General features: G+C 39.0%; 1 protein-coding gene across 2 annotated transcripts in view; it reads right to left on the reverse strand.

The window, feature by feature from the left end:
* alk (ALK receptor tyrosine kinase) overlaps nucleotides 1-17,473 on the reverse strand; it is a 236,713-nt gene that overhangs the window by 116,657 nt on the left and 102,583 nt on the right. For both annotated transcript variants that reach the window (XM_081721954.1, XM_027020557.3), the window contains exon 3: nucleotides 15,725-15,880. In XM_081721954.1, the coding sequence (XP_081578080.1) occupies nucleotides 15,725-15,880 (156 nt within the window). The remainder of the gene's footprint in view (nucleotides 1-15,724; nucleotides 15,881-17,473) is intronic.

A 17,473-nucleotide genomic window follows, 5' to 3' on the forward strand; every position in this document is an offset into this window, starting at 1 on the left:
CATGTATTGCTTGTATCTTCCCTTTATAGCTTGACTTGAAAGATCATTGCCCTTCTGCTTCAAGGACATTGAATGGTCAATTTCATTACACACTCTGTATAAAAGGGAAATTAAAAAAGACGTGGTTTACGATGGTTGTGGGGTTAGCAGCATTAAGAGCGTTTACTGTGTATATTGAATCCCTGCAGAGCCAAAGCATTTATGCTAATGTTGTCAACTGCATGACATGGTAAACTCCTTATACTTGAGCAAGCATGCACTCTGTGCCTACTAAGCCAGTTTCGTTGTTTACAGAATGCAGCATCTTTGGAAGCCTTCATGATTTATTTTTAAGAGATGTAGCTATGAGCCCATGTGGGCCCTGGGCAGAGGCTGTTAAAGATGTGGTCACTGAACATGTCACAGGCTGCACCTGTCACAGGCTGCACCAACTTCCCATCAGCCACTCCATTTTCCTCTGTCGTAGCCAATCTTCAAAATCACTCTTTACATTTTGCAACCTTGTTTGAATTGGAAATCATTTTCTGGAACTGGTACAGTGCTGATGCAACTAGAGTGCACAGAGACAAAAAGATGGAGGCTGGAGACAGGTCACACACTCCCATTAGTTATTACACTGGCTCGTGGACAAGAGCTGCTGTGTTTATCTCTTTCAGCAGCACACATGGGCCAGGTTATTCACATTTTTTCCTCTCTGCTGTTTTTTTATTAAAAAAAAAAGATAAAGTTTTTTTTTATAAAGAAAAAAAGAAAGAAAAGAATAAAAAAAGTGAAGCTGCTGCTTTATACAGACTCAGTGCTGTGCTAATAACTTCCTAAAGAGAAAGAATGGCTCCTCAAACATGGATCCTACATAGACAGATGGCTGGAATCCTAGGCATTATGAGTGATCTTTGGGGCCCACTTGTTATAGCCAGGAGGAGCAAAACTATAATGAAAAACAGGACGCGTATCTACTGGAGTGAGATGGGGGTCGATAAGCCTACCATAGTGTAAAAAAAATGTCAGCAAATAACATCTAAAATGAATGAAACAATTTAACCGCTGAGGGCAACTAGAATCTTTTCTTTCGTGTCAAAAAATCTTTTCATTCAACACTCTCCACTTCCTGTCTGTTTCGCTCCTTTCCCCCATTCAAGGATTCTCAGCTTGTAAACATCTGGTTCAGCCACTCCTCTCTTCATGCATCTCTGTTCCTGCGTTGATCCTAATCCACCACAAGTGGTGTTTAACTCCCACACTGTTGAATAATGCATAAGGGGAACTGGAACATGAACTAATCACATAGCATATATGGTGCAGTTTCATCAAGTGCACTGTTATTTTTAATAAATATTCACTGATAGAATGTATTAGAAATGATGACAGCTGTAGGGAACTAGACACTTCTGACATGGCTGGGAGTACAGCAAACAGACTTAAAGTGGCAACATGGCAGTCCTCAAGTAGCCATGTATATATTTACGATGCTTCGACCCACCCGTTCAGTGGGACACTTAGATGTTTGATCATGGCAGATTAGCTCATAGAGGATGTGATCCAGATTGAGCCCACGCCTGAGTAGAACAGTGCCTGGCTGTGAGATGATCTGGCCCAGGAGACCCCTCGGGTGATGGCAGTACTGCAGTCTTAAATTACTCTCTGTCTGTCCACTTTGGAGTGCTGGGCTTTCTCTGTCCCCAGCTCTCCATAGAGTGGCTATAACACTTCAGATCAATAAAACTATATAGTGTGTAAAGGTAGCAGTATGTAAAGACTTTCATTTTCCCCCTAAAGCAATGCTTTTTGTATTTATGTGAAAGGTAGTGGCATATTAAAGACTACAAATTCCATATGCTGTACAAAAGAGCCATCAGGTCGCAGGCCTTCTAGGTGTGTTAAAGCATATAAGTGCCATAAATCACCAAAAGGTGTCAGGTCAGCTACTTTCACCCAGTGTCATTCAAATGATTAGATTAGCTTCTTTTGAATAAGTGCCAGAACACAAGGTGTTGAATATATTTTAGTTTAAACTTTGCAACTGATATCATAAAATGTTGCTTACATAAATTTTGTTTTAAATGTTTTATAATTATCTGGACTTCTGGTCCTCAATCCAGTTCTTAGGGACCCTCAGCTAGCCAGGCCCGGTCCTCAGAGAAGAGCACAGCGAGGATTCCCAGCATGCTGTGCACCTCTCTGCTCACCTTTATTAGTCCAAAATTAATCTTTTATAAATGTCATTTCTTATAGCTGTAGCCATTTCTCGTTTTGGTTAAATTGTGCTCTTTTTAGTTTGAGAAGTATTTAAAAATGCTCTACCATCCTAGGTTTATGTACATCTTTTGTTACCTTCCTCCATTTCCCCTGATAAGTTGAGTTCATTACGTGTGGTTGATATGCTTATTGAGTAAATTGAATAAAATAAAATTCTCATTGGGAGAAATGGCACTTCCCTTCACCAATAACCTGGATATGTCTGCAGAACACAGTGAAACATAATGTGTACAGTATTTTATTTAATGTATACTTAATATATGCCTGAGATAAAACAGTACAGGATGGACTACTATAGATTAACAAATGTTAGCTAGTAAGTCCAGCCAACTTCTTGACACTGCCCAAAATTCACTACACTATAACTCACAACTCAATTACGCTAATTGCTTAAGATTATATTTTATCAAAAACCTAAATGAAGTCACCCTAAACAAATATAACTATTTCAATATAATTAGCCATAATTGCCTTCCTAACATTGTACAATATTCTTCAGTTCTGAGAAATATGTGATATACCCTTGTTAATTTTTTTTCTTGGAAGTAAATTATTACTGCTTATAGATGGCAAATACACACTTTCAGTTTGACATCTAAGAACTGTTGATGAATGCAATAAATGTTTGCAAATCAAACATTCAGCTCATATTTGGCAAACATTATTTTTTAAATGCACTCATGCCATGGTTCCTACCCCACGTGGATGCTCTTTTAGAATGGTTTGATCTTGTGCTGTGACCAAGATTTATATGTTGGTAAATATCAGTGGTATAAAGAGGCTTTTATTATATGAGTTTTAGCATGTGTTCTATCTTCCCTTTTTCTCTTCCATTCTTTTCCTCGGTTAGTTGAGCCTGCGTTGGTATCATACACTGATAAGGGGATGGGTAAGCTGAGCTGGGTGCAAGTGGCACTAATTTAATTGGTTTCTTACACCTTGCAGTGGAAGCATGATTTAGGATATCTATGGTGTGTGCAGTAATGGTGAGGGCATTTTGTTTCTGTCACACTCCTAACCAGATCAGGGTAGAGTGCTGTGAGCCTTTTCTGCTTTTTTTGTTTTGTTATGTTACATTTATTTTCCTTCCGGGTTACGTATTGCTTTTAATCATGGTGTATCAATACAATAAATAAATAAATATCTGGTCAGAGCATATCAGAGCAGACACATACAGACAGACACAGAGACACACACACCACCCACCCACACACACACACCCCTTCAAAATATACGCTTGATTCCTCTTTCCCCTAGAGCTCGTGTGAAACATGAAAGGCAATATGGCTGTTTTTTTTAACATAACACAAGGTCCATTTTTTCTAAAACATAGTCACCATCACTTGATGTATCATTTTAATAGGACCTCTATTAAATAATATTTATTTGGTGACCTTACTTGTTAGATTAGATTCATTTGTATGGTTTCTGTAGTAGATGACAATTTCATTATACCAACTTAAACATGGCCACCTGACTCTGACTCTCTCTCTCTCTCTCTCTCTCTCTCTCTCTCTCTCTCTCAGCACAGATTGATCCGCATCTGTGTTCTTTGTACTCAGAAAAGGACACTTGAATTTAAAAAAAATACGTGTTTAACATGTGTTTAAGAAACCTACTGCATAAATGTATATTTATATCCAAATATTTTATAAATATGCAAAGTGAGGTACAAAAAGTGCAAAGGAGTAGTGACAGCATGTCATATTTTCCCTTACTATTAAAAAACTAAAATGACTGGTATTTTTCCCATTAACACAAGCACTGTTTCAAGTCTGCAAGGTGCTAGCCATGAAGCATTTACCAATGGAGGTATGCTGCATAGACCCACCTGAAGACTTACAATCCATCTATAAAAGATAAACAAGCCACATGGATTTTATGAAAAAGTAAATAATAAAAAAAACCCAATTCTACTAAGGGGGTTATTACAGCACATGCCTAGAAACATTACACAAATCAAAAGGAAATATTTTGTACATTTGCATCCTATTTGTCTTTTCATCTTCTCTTTCAACTGTCTGAAGATACATCACAAATTAAATTGTTAACACATTTGCAGCTACTGTGTATGTAGTGTCAATCCAGATTAAATCATATGAAATGTGAACAATGTTTTTTTCACCATTAGTATATTCTTCTTAATATAATGTATATGCTAAAAATCTGCCTTTGCACCAGTCAGTTTAAAATAAAATGCCACAGAGTATCCAGTAAAGCTTGATATAGATTAGAAGGGATTGTAAATTATGGTAAATTTGCTTTGGAGGAAAACCATCTGTTCACTATAATGGGAAGATTAAAGAAAGTCTGTTCTTCTGATTTGTAATCATGAGAGATTTTTTTCCCTTCAAGTTTGGAGACAATGACTCCAAAATTGTAATTAAACTAATCAGTAACTCTCATTCAACCAAAGCCCAGTTTAATATTCTACCAATTATAAAAGCAAAAAAAATATTCTCATGAATGTGTTATCAATTATGAGAAGATGCACTGAAGTATTTCAGAAGTCCTGGCAAAATAAGTAAGTTTTCATCTTTTTTGGCACGCCAAATAGTACATAATGTTCCCTTTCCCCCACAAACATGTGCATATCATTTCTGAGTGTATGCGGAAGTCTCTTTTTATCAGTGTTGTTAAGAAACTTCTGTTGGCTGGACCCCAACAGTGCTTTTGTCAACACATACATGGCAGACACAACAATGAGCAAGCACTGACATTTCTACATGGCCTTGCATTTGGAATTGCTGAGCTCAGAGCCTGATTTGCTTGCTGCATGGTGTTGTAGTCGGTGAAACGTGGAAATCCTTGGGGCATGTCAAAATTAAAATTATTATGAAAAAAAAAGAAGTCTATAGGAAATAGTGTTAATTGGTTGAGCATAAGAAAACTAACATTATCTTGTGTTCAGGAGCATGAGCTTCCTGAGTGCTAAGAGCCAGTTTTAATTCTGAGGTAATTTTAGAGCAGTACAATGTCAATATACCTAATTTACTTCACAAAATCTATGGACTGGCTTTAACAAGGACACATGAATATTCTATTGCTGTACTTCAATTAAGACTGAAATATTAATTCTGTTAAAGTACAGCCTTAACAAAAGGAGCTTTATTTCACTGCTGCAGGAAATATAACCAGATATTTATAATAACAGCAAATTATTATTTTACCAATGCAGGAAACACAAGGTCCTCTTCTGACCTTACACACTTTTCCTCTTAGTGACTCACAATATGTCTCTTAGTTACTCAAACCTATTTGGCTCACTAATATATTTGGCTCCATAAGCTTGCATTTTTTTTCTTTGTTGCTTGCTTTGTTCATAGGTAACCTACTACTCATATTCATTAAGTCTGACTCCACTCAGTCTAGTCTAGCACCTGGTAGACAGAGACAAATTCTATTCAAGTGGGTCAATATGCATCAGGCATTGGACACCACAAAATAGCACAAAACATGCACATTTTGAGGTGTCTGTTAGGTCGATGCCATGCCTGTAATGACAAACACATGAACACTTGCTGTAATTAACCATCAATTAACCTTAATAATCATAAAATTGGTACCAAATAATCACTGACTAATGAAAGAATTAAGGATTACTGAGAAAAAATCCACCATCTTTGAGTGTTTCCAATGGAGCCATCTACACCAATATCCAATGCAAAGGATATGTAAAAACACATTGTTCCTGTAGACAGGACATTTCCACCTTACAACCTTATGAAGTGCAGTTAACATGATGGAAATGATGCAAACGAGCCTCATAAACATAATTTTTACTATCTGGTTCATTGGATTTTATCATCAGAGACATCAGTAATTGGTGTTCATTTTCAATTTTACAGTAATAATTACTATCTGCAGTGATGCCTGTTATATTGATAGCTTTGGTGGTGCTTAATTAATTGATTTATCTTGGGTCACTTCTCAACAATATCAATATATTCTTCTATCTGACTCAGCCATTAGATATGATAAAAGTGTGAAGCAATCAATGGCATTATCAGCCCAGACTGCTTATAATTATGCTCTCCATCATAAAAGTCACCACTGTGATATTTACAGTGCCTTTGCTTAGGCCAAAGAGCTCTTACGCGTTGAAATCCCCTGGTAAGATGACATGATTATACTTGAAGCACTAGTGTTCTGCCAAGACTGAGCCGGAAGTGAGTCCAGACCTCTCCTCACATGCAGTGGGGAAGGTTTCCATGGTGTGCAAAAGATTTAGTAGACTCTCCATTTCTTGGGAAAATTCCTAATATAGCATGTGAGCAGACTCACAGTGTATGGGAATAGTGTCACTCATTAGACACCCTCATCCTCTTCCTAGCAACTTTCCTAAGCTAACTACACTTAGGGAGCCTGGTGATGGTGAGTTTTATGTGTCAACAGTCTTTATTTGATTTATATGCTGCGATCCCGGATGCTAGTGAGATTATATGATATTTGGTACATTGAATAGTTTGGACCATTTGGATTTCTGTCCAGGATTTTCATTGAATGGTAGGGGACTATCTTGTATGGATATGGTATAGGTTGATTAAGCTTCTTGGTTTGTTATTCTCCATTAGGGAGAATCAAAGCAGAAACTGAAGGAATTCATATGCCCATTTTTATCTTATAAGATTGTTTCACTTATGATTGTTTTTAATTCTGTTCTATACTAGGTTTGTACTTTGTACTGTAATTTTCTGAATGTCTCTGGGGCTGTTTTCTATGCCATGGTACAATGTGCACTATCTACGTGAATATGGGCACCAAGCTTAGGAGGTGATAACATGTTCTGAGCTGAGGCCTCTGATGCTTCATCCACTCTTCTCCATAGCTATACCCTTCCATTCTCCCCCCCCCCTCTCTCTCTCTCTCTATGTTTGACCTAACTTCTGAGTTGTTAGGCTGACTGCCTAATGTTAGACTAGCACCCTCAAGCTTATGCTAAAAAAGTGATCTGAAGATACTTCATAGGCATAAATAAATATTTCCAGTTTCCTGATTCTTCCTTGCTGAATTTCTAAAACAGTCCAAGGCCCTTCCCTTAAAATTAGGCTTAATGCAGAATGTAGCTTTCACTTCCTTGTGATCCACACAGTAAAATCTTCACTTACAGATTAGCACTATCATATCCCAAAGCATTTCACTCTACAGTCTTAAACATGCATGGCACACCTATGGGGAGCAAGACTCAACAGGGATTACTATGAGTTCTTCAAAGGCAGCCTTCCAAGATAGAGCAGCTGAGGCACAAATAGTTCAACTAAGGAAGAGGTGCGAAAGGGGAAAATAGCAATACATTAGAACACAAAGACAATTCATTTTGTTCTGGGAATGGCAAGAATGTGTACTAGAGTGGTATCTAATCCTGGATAGAGAGAGAGGGAGCAAAGACATAAAGGCAACAGGCACTTGCAGTCCGATGTCTGCATCTTTGATTTGCCCCATAGAACATAGAACGGGTAAGCAGAGAGTAGGAAGAGAATTGCAAATGGGCTTAGTTCAAAGAAGCAAGTTGAAAGATATTTACAAGTAAAAAGCATGCCGAAGGGTGTCATGTTAAAAGCCCTTAAGCGACCCTTTACTGTCTCTGAAATGTGCCCAGCCTCTGTATAGACAGAGGCCTTTGAGATGCATCAAAGAGAGCCATTACAGTGCGCAGTCAAAGACACATACACTCACTGGCCACTTTATTAGGTACACCTTGCTAGTACTGGGTAAGACCAACCCTTCAGAACTGCTTAAATTTTTCATTGGATTAATTTGACAAGGTGCTGGCAACATTGGTCAGACATTTTGGTCCATATTGACATGATAATGGAATTTGCTGCAGATTTGACATCCCTGATGCAAATCTCCTGTTCCACCACATCCCAAAGGTGCTCCTTTGGATTGGGATCTGGTGACTGTGGAGGCCCTTTGAGTACTGTGAACTCATTGTCATGTCCAAGAAACCAGTTTGAGATTATTTAAATTTTGTGACATGACACATTATCCTGCTGGAAGTAACCATCAGAAGATGGGTACACTGTCGTCATAAAGGAATGCACATTGTCATAAACAACACTCAGGCAGGCTATGGCATTTAAACGATATTGGTATTAAGTGGCCTAAAGTGTGGCAAGAAAATATCCCCCCCTCCATTACACCACCACCAGCCTGAACCATTGATACAAGGCATGATAGATCCAAGCATTGCTGTTGTTTACACCAAATTCTGACCAAACCATCCAAAAGCATCCACAGCTGAAATCAAACCAAGCAACAGTATTCTAATCTTCTATTGTCCAATTTTGGTGAGCCTGTGTGAACTGTTGCATCAATTGATTGTTCTTAGCTGAGAGGTGTGACACCTGGTTTGTTTGTCTTCTGCTGCTGTAGTCCTTCTTTATCTTTATCTTTATCAAGGTTCAACATGTTCAGAGATGCTCTTCTGGAAATCTCGGTTGTAATGAGTGGTTATTTGAGTTACTGTTGCTTTTTTATCGGCTCGACTAGTGTGGCCTTTCTCCTCTTTGGCATCAGCGAGGCAGAGAACCGCCATCACTGGATATTTTCTCTTTTCTGTACCATTCTCTCTAAACTCTACAGATAACTGTGTGTGACATCCCCAGTAGATCAACAGTTTTTGAAATACTCAGACTAGCCCGTCTAGCACCAACAACCATGCCATGTTCAAAGTCACTTAAATCACCTTTCTTCCACATTCTGATGATCAATTTGAACTTCAGCAGGTCATCTTGACCATGTTTTTATGCCCGAATGCATTGGTTTGCTGCCATGTGATTGGTTAATAAGATATTTGCATTAACAAGCAGTTGAACAGGTGCACCTAATAAAGTGGCCAGTGAATGTATATAACTGTGAACATGAGCTTTAATTGCTTATGGTTCCACAATATAATATGCTGCTTAAAAAGTATAAAATACTTATTTTAGTGGTACTAATTTTTGTACCTATTTTCAAATACCACATAATGTAGATAAACAAACTCTGAACAAACTTCTGCAACCACCACACACACACACACACACACACACACACACACACACACACACACTATAATGATATCAAGTGCACAACATATGCTCCCTAACTCAACAGAGTGCAGACATATTTTAATTACATCAGAGTGAACAATAAGGAAAATGAGGGGAATTTGTCTTCTTTGAAATGTACACTGCAACAGGAATTAAGGATTATTCTATTTATTTTTCAGTGCAGCGAGTGGTTATAACAATTATGTATTTTGGCAGAGACATATTTGTTAAGTATTTTTAGCTGACAAAACAGAAGACTGTGGTACTATATGGCTTGATGATGAGACAGCGTACCTCTCTGGAAAAACTCAGAACTGCAGGTACTACTCTAGGAATGTAGTTTTGGCAATAACCGCTTAAATTCTTTGATAGCACATTGCATGGCTATGTACAAGGCAGCAGAAAAGCCTTGAATGCCATGCTAAATGTTTGTAGTCGCTACAAAAAGAAAACAGACAATAAATGTTTTATACATGAAGCAGTAATTACACTCATAGTAACAATGTAAAAACTGAAACACAATCTGCAAAATCTCATTTGCTGGCAATTAATCAAATCACTGTCAGTGTTCCTGTTCTGTTACCCTCAGTGAGTTCAGTGTTGCGGACCGTGTTAACTAATTCGGATGCAGGTAGTGTAAGCGGCGTAACCTACTCCCGGTGGCACTGTCATGTGACTGGGATTGGAGTAATTAAGACTCAGTACAAAGCTGTGAGAGGTGATATGTTCAGAGAAACATCCCACACACCCATAAATGTGATGAGTTCTAAGCTGGCTCATCCTGGCTCAGGAACCCAATCTTTATTGCATGCCGCAGTTCATTAACTGAGCAGCAGAATGATTTGTTATGACATCAATAAGTTGGCTTTGCTCAGCAGAGGAAGGACAATGTCTGTTGTAGCAACAGGGTGGGAGGGCAACACAACCTGCTTTTCCCATACTGCCCACCGGAGGCTCATTGTTGGGGCAGTCACTCTCTGAAATTAGATATGACGGGGAGCATTTGGAGGTCTGCATAAACAGTTTTTTACTTTACGTTTTGTCATTGCTCACATCAGAGCAGATGTAGAGCAGCAACTACACCTCTAAGACAATTTCATTCATCATCTGGAAAAATCCAAGTTCCCAGCAGTTTCTTTCTATTTGGCCCTGTTAGACCAGAGAGATTATTAAAGCGAGACAGAGTGGAGCAATCTCTGTGGTGTTGTGTCACTGAGCAGCATTAGTTGTTTCTTTTATTGAGTGCTCTATTACATGTTCATACATGTAATAGTTCAGAAGACGGAGTGCTGGACTGTAGCCGCTGTCTTTAATGGCACCATCTCTGAATGATAGCTGTGCTCATGAGGGTTATTTGAGCTTTCAGTACATCCAGTTCCTCAAATTACAAAAAAACCCCAAAACAAAACTGTTGGCTGAGGGGAGACAGCAAGCCGAGCTCCATGCTTAGATGGAGGTACGTGCAATCAGGCTCTGCACCAAACCACAAGACCAACAGAACAGCCTGCAAATAATTTACAGCTGCTTTAACAGCAGCGATATGAAATTTGTGGCAATGGCTTTCCATACCCGAGTTCAGAATGAGCCAATGTTTTCATGGATACAACAGTAAGGAGAGACTGTGCCCTATCTTCCTGCATTACCTAACTGTCTTACCTCAGCCTAACACTGGCTGAGAAAGAGACCGGATTTGTATATAAACCTAATCATGTGATATTACGTCATCTTATAAGTACCAAGAATCCTGTGCAATTTACTCCTGCCAGCCTTAATGCTCCACAAAATAGCAGTGATTGGTAAAGGTAGTAATTTGCCCCAGCATCTTTAAAGCAATTGTTTTAAAATACCTTAATCTCAACAAAAGGTCCAGTAACTTTGATTCTCTCCTCCTTTGCTGCAGGATTTTTCCAAGTTTGCTTTTGAACATAGACGTTATATGTTAGGAACATCATGCTCTTTCACTGGTACACATGAACTTATGAGACCTTTTATGAATATGTCAATGAAAGCTGTCAAAGAATTGCATCCACTGATGTGTAAAAGCAGCCATTTGGTCTGAAATGTCAACGCATTTTAGCTTGATTAGACAGAACTACTCCTCCTGGGGTGTCATTGATTGCTAGAGTATGCTAGAGTACTGTTGTCCTCACAATTCATTCTAATACTGCTAGTCATATAACCCCTGCACGGCCAAAACAGTGACCTCAAAACTTCAAATTATTGATGCTTACTCTTAGTAAATTAGTTTTAATTAAAAATATACACAATAAGTAAACTTATGGGCCACCATTATTGTTCTTTCTGGTGGTAGCAAGACTGGGCTATAGAAAATCTAGCTGAACACTGGAAATGATTGAATTATGCTTCACCTTCAAATTTAAAAGAGGCTTACTAACCAAATCTCAACACTCTGTAGATTGGTTATGATCACACATGTGTGAGTATGCAGGTGAGGGTGGGGGAAGGATCTGCAAAAACATGCTTGTTTCCTAGGCAAATAATTCAGACTTTGATTTCCACAGGTGAAGAGATGGATTGAGTTCAGCAGAGGGAGCCAGATCCTCGGCCACGGTCAGCTGCTAGCTGATCCATTAATTCCTCATATGAGTGAGGGAGTGAACAAACAGATGAATAAAACACTTTGGCTTGGAACTTCAATTAGACATTTGTTTAACATGGACTGCTGGTCCCTGTAACTTTTCCAGAATCTTAAACGCAGAGATAATTCACTTCTGAGACCTATTATACCAGGTAATACTGAAACACACAGAACTTTGCACAAGTGCACTGACTTTCAATGAGGTCAGCACAGAGATTTGCCAGCAAGTGAGGATTTATGTGTTTGTTGTTAGTTAAAGCTGTGTGGAAAATTATGCAACAGTGTTTTGTACCAGGCTCCGATAAGACGTACTTTGGCATTTGATCTCACTTGCTTTGCTGAAGCCTGTGTTTGCCCATCCATATGTAAAAGTCATGGCGTTACTGCATATAAATATGCAATTAAGCAAATGAAGCTGATGACAAGAGTCTCTAGGAAAAAAAAAGTTGATAAAAATGGGGTAAGTTTGTAATACTTAGTTACTGAGACACTGAAACACATTTAGTGCTTCAAGCTAGCACTCTGCACCTGAATATAACAAAGTGAAATTTAGGTGATTTCTCTGTTTTTGATTTGAGCTCTGCTCACAGTAAGTTCTGGCCCTTGAATCAGCATATCGATCATTAATTTTATCCACACAGGTCTGTTTAATCTTTCTACATCAGTATGGTGGGCTCTCCTTGTAGACACCACTGAAAGCAAACACCAAACAAGCAAACACATACGAGCACTCTCCCAAACACCAGACACTTCTCTCCTACCCTACAGCAGAATCGCTAAGACTGTGATTGGCGCAAGCAACAGCCAAGTTGCAGCCTGCGAGCTCACACTGACAAGACATTGCAAAAGGACAAATCATGGTGATGGCAGACACTTCACCTGTATTCTCTATATCCCCCCTTTTTATCAGCCAGCTACTGCCTCCCTGTACTCTGATCGAAAATCAATGTGCAATCATACTCGGCCTAATCCCTGCGCAAGGGACTGCAAACCAGTCACATGCAAGGGATATGGCTTCTGACAGAGGAAGTGCGAAAGAAAATAAAAGAACAAGCAAATGGCAGCACCTTCTGACTCCCTTTATTTTCAGCCAGTGCTCTCACATCAACTGGGCCAGTACGAATAGTGCTTCAGAGAGTAACTCAATGTAGTTTGCAGGAGGCTCTTATGCTTCTCACAAAAGTGTGCTCTCTGATCTGGCTATGAGGCACTGGTGATTCTGCCTACTCTATGCACATCTATGCAGAACTTTCCACTTTCAGTATTGCCCCTCCCCGCCACTTGTTCAACAGCCACGCTGTACAAACACTCCCCCGGGTGCCTGAGTCTCAGAGAAATGCCTTGGAATTGCTGCCGCATGATGGCAGCCCCTCCTTCTGTTGCTCCAGTACTCCTTCTCTGATTCCCACTCATGCAAATGGAGCTTCCCAGTGAGGACTCTATAGAACTGTCATTAGCAGCACTAAGCATGCTAACAGGTACTAATGGGTGTCTAATCGGTACGCACAGGCAGCCCACAGTGTAAGAGCAAGCTGCAGTATGATCATATGCGAATGTGCTGCGGTCCTAGGCAAGCTGATTTGCTTTGAGAACTCAGGGTTCCATACAGCCAGCTGGAGCACAACTGGCTAGAGATAACTGTGCATATTAGGAGATTGAATAAATAAATAAACAAATAAATCAATAATCAGTATTTATGTGCTTAAATATCTGGAGCTTGCAGTGGTCAGTATGGATACAGAGATTATGCAGTCCTTATATTCAGTGCTGCTGGTGAACCTGTGGCTGCCCCATTTCTGACCCTCATCTCCGCAGACAGAGTGGCCAAGCCACAGGCAATCCTGTCACCCTGTTGGCCCGCCCTAATGGAACCCACGCATGTCCCCGGAGATGGCAGGCAAACAAGAATGATAAAAAGCTGAATGGCCCTGGTTTGCATGATTCACACCCCAGGTATATAAACAGACTTTAAGACACAGGGACACACTGAATGCTAGCTCACTCTCCAGCATCCCTTACACAGGGATATATGTGCATATATTTAACATTTCCTTGCTAATTTTACCCCCTGAAGTAAATCAATGTTTGTGTTGTTAAACCTCCAAAGCAACTGTGAACTTCTAAAATGATGATCTCTTGAGAAGGGTAATTGGAGTCATGTGTTCTAATTGAACTTAGAATTAGTTTGTGTGCAGTTGACCTGTCCTGCTATATTATAAAAAGGCTTCGGGTCTTCATAGCAGAATTTTGTTGCCACATGCAATGCAATTTGGCCTGATCAAAACATAGGACCTTCTATAGGACCTCAGAAGAAAAGTTGGTGAAGTTCATAGGACTAGAAGAGTTAAAAAAAGGGACATTGGTCCAGTTTACATATGAAACTTCAGCACCATTTCTAGAGCACCATTGCTACTTTCTGTAGGAGTGTGCGTCTTATGAAGATCAGTGCATACCTATGCCAAAGGATCCTCAAGCAAGTCAGAGAGATCCTGGATCTGAGCATCTCTTGCATTTGATGACATCTGTAGTTATGAGAAAGACACTGAATAAGAGGTATTCATGAATAAGTTATTCATGAGAGATTACCACAGAGGAAATTACTGCTCTCCAAAAGGTGAGGGGGGTATCATTGCAGCCTGTTTCACCTGCTTATTCTACAGCAGCACTAGAAAAATATTCAACAAGTTGAGCGAACCCTTTTCTACATGTACACACTGTTATTTTTGCCAAAAATGAAACATTGTCTAACAGGCTGACACAAAATTTCATCCCCCATTCTTTTAACTCAGGGTGTGAATAACTTGCGATCACTGAAGTATGTGTAAATTCAGATGAAATGTAATAAACTACAGCAGGATGTCAGTCTGTGAGTCAGGTTCAGCTTGATGGCAATTAAGGAAATTCAACTATCCAGTAAGTCTACTTTGTCCATCACTGACCTTTATTGTTAAAACCATTTGTTCTATAAAAATGTGATAGTTTATATTATATTTATATTTACATATATATAATATAATATGATAGTTTTAAATGTTGTGTGTTGTTATAAAAGACTGTCTGTATACATTCTATTATATCGATGAAGATCAGAATACAGGAGCAACTGGGGCAGGCAACAATGAATAAATGAACAAAGATAATTCCAAAACATTGTACCATTTTTTTTTCACAGATGAAATCATTCACTTGAAAAGAGGAAACTGGCTAGATTGTTCTTAAGAAATCTGAAGAAAGTGTTTATTCCTTTATTTTCTTTAAATTCTCTCTGTTGGCCAAACACATAAATACCTTCTATTGATTGATCCATCTTGTGATTTATGTCTGATGTTTACTGTCTTTATGAATATAACTAATTCATAGTTCCCTGTTTCCTTTTTTATTGTTGTATGTGCAAGGACAAAAAAGAGAGTGCTTTTAAAGATACTGCAAGACAGGACTGAAGTGAAGGCCAAGAGGAATTGCTCCATTTTCCTTTGAAGTGCATGAACAGTTCCTGAACAGCATGTAATTCCCAAACCTTCTCTGCAACCTGACTATCTAATGAGACCTTGTTAATATTCTTATCTCTCACACTTACACTACCCTTTGCGAGCAGGGTCTATTATGCAGCTGTCCTACTGCACCTAGTTAAATCCTTATCTTGATTGTGATAATGTTTTCCTCGATCTGTTAGGTAAGATACAATTATCGTACCTAGAGAGGGAACTGCTCCACTGATTCTCATTGCTTCTCAACCCCTATTCACTGTGCAGTTGATGGGGTTTAAGTTCCTGAAGTAAAGTAAAATAGAACACTGTAGATAATGTCTATTAAGTTCTGATAGAATTCGTTTTACCTTCTTCCCAACCTTGAGAGTTTCCTCCCATCGTCTCCATGCCCCCGTGATCCTCAGCCCAGAAGTCTTCTGCTGATGTTAAGCTCCATGCAAATTCTGGATAGTAACCATCTGCCCCATGATTGCAAGATGCCCCCTTGGAGGTACATCCCATACCTGATGTAGAGAAAATATTGGCATTATCTGGACAGAAAATATCATCTCTTTTTCTAACTCATATTGCAAATACTGAAATACAGTATAAGTATAATGACTCATAACATGCAAACACCGGAAAACAAAAAGTAAAAGAACAAAGATATTTAAAATGTATTACTTATCAGTGGCAGACAATTTCAGTAGTGTTGAATATTTTAATGTTTTGTATCTCAAAGCAATAGCTTAGACTGAAGCCACCACAGCACGGACATCTCTATTTCTGAAATAACTAAAAAGAACATTCCAACAGGATTACATATGCCAGCATACCAGCACAGTCCTGCCTCTCAGTTCCTTTTCCCCCCATTTGATATATAGTTGAGCATGGGATGGTATTTAAGTGCTTATTGTCAAGAAATCCTAAATACTATTGCACAGGTGTGGACCCCAAAATCAAACTGGTTCATTTTCAAGGTGAGATTTCTCTGGATCTAGACATCACTGAATAGTCCAGAAGACAAAAAAGACATTCAATATTACAAGCATAAATGCTTTTCAGTTGTTCTTGATTGCAAGATGATGGATATTGTCACATGATGGATATTGTCACATGTTCCATTTCATCCCTCCTGTGGGCTGTGCTGTGACATTCAGGTTCACTGACCCCCTAATCAGCAACTCCGCTCCACACACCTGTTAGCCATTGCCACCTAAAGACCTTTACATTTAAGCTGCTGCCAAGCATCCCTGTTATTGTGAAGTCTTTCCTGCTGCTTATTTGTAATTCTGAGCCTGGTCCAGTTACCTGCTTTCTGGTGTGCTAACCCCTTGTTTTCCTTTTGGTGTCTAAATCAGTCTTGCCTAGTTTCTGATTTCCTGTCTGTACAATTTCTGGGGTTTTTTTTGTTTTTTTTTGGACTGTCAGTTTAAAGCTGTCATTTTTGCTCTGTATAATAAACCACACTTCCTCCTCGTGAATGAATTTTGACATATATCATTAATGTTATTAATAATTGCAATATCCTTGAGTCCTGCTGCATATTCGTGAGTTGACAGGGAATGAAAATGCAGTAAAACTAAAACCACATATTGCGCTCACCCACTCACAGTACTGATAGAACAAGTTGTTCTCTTCCTGCGGTTTCTGCCTCTGACTGGTTTCTTTGAAATGTACACTTGCTGTGTTGTATTCTAACCACACATTTCAGTGGAGTGTTAAAAGTCCAAGTGAGATCTGGCTGTTTATCAGAGGATTGTGGGTTGAAACCCCAGGCGGTACAGGAATATTGTGTTGTGTGTGTGTGTGTGTGTGTGTGTGTGTGTGTGTATTTTGGTTTGACACTTTGTAATCATTCATTACTCAGTTAATGTGCAGTGTCATATATTTTCCTTGCTTTATCGATGACTAGCCAGTGCTGAAGGATTTACAATGGTTTGCATTTATCCTTCCCCTGGATAAGCAGAATATAAAAGTACAGAAGTGACATAAGAAAACACCTGCAAACACAAGTGAGCAAAGGTAAGAGCTTCTGCAAAACTTAATACTTTCATCTACCATTAAAGCACTCATAATAAAATAAAAAATAAAAAATGCACTGTGTACCGAAAGTC

Source organism: Electrophorus electricus, chromosome 10, assembly GCF_041902795.1.
Source record: "Electrophorus electricus isolate QZ-2024a chromosome 10, ASM4190279v1, whole genome shotgun sequence".
In the NCBI taxonomy this organism is placed as follows: domain Eukaryota; kingdom Metazoa; phylum Chordata; class Actinopteri; order Gymnotiformes; family Gymnotidae; genus Electrophorus; species Electrophorus electricus.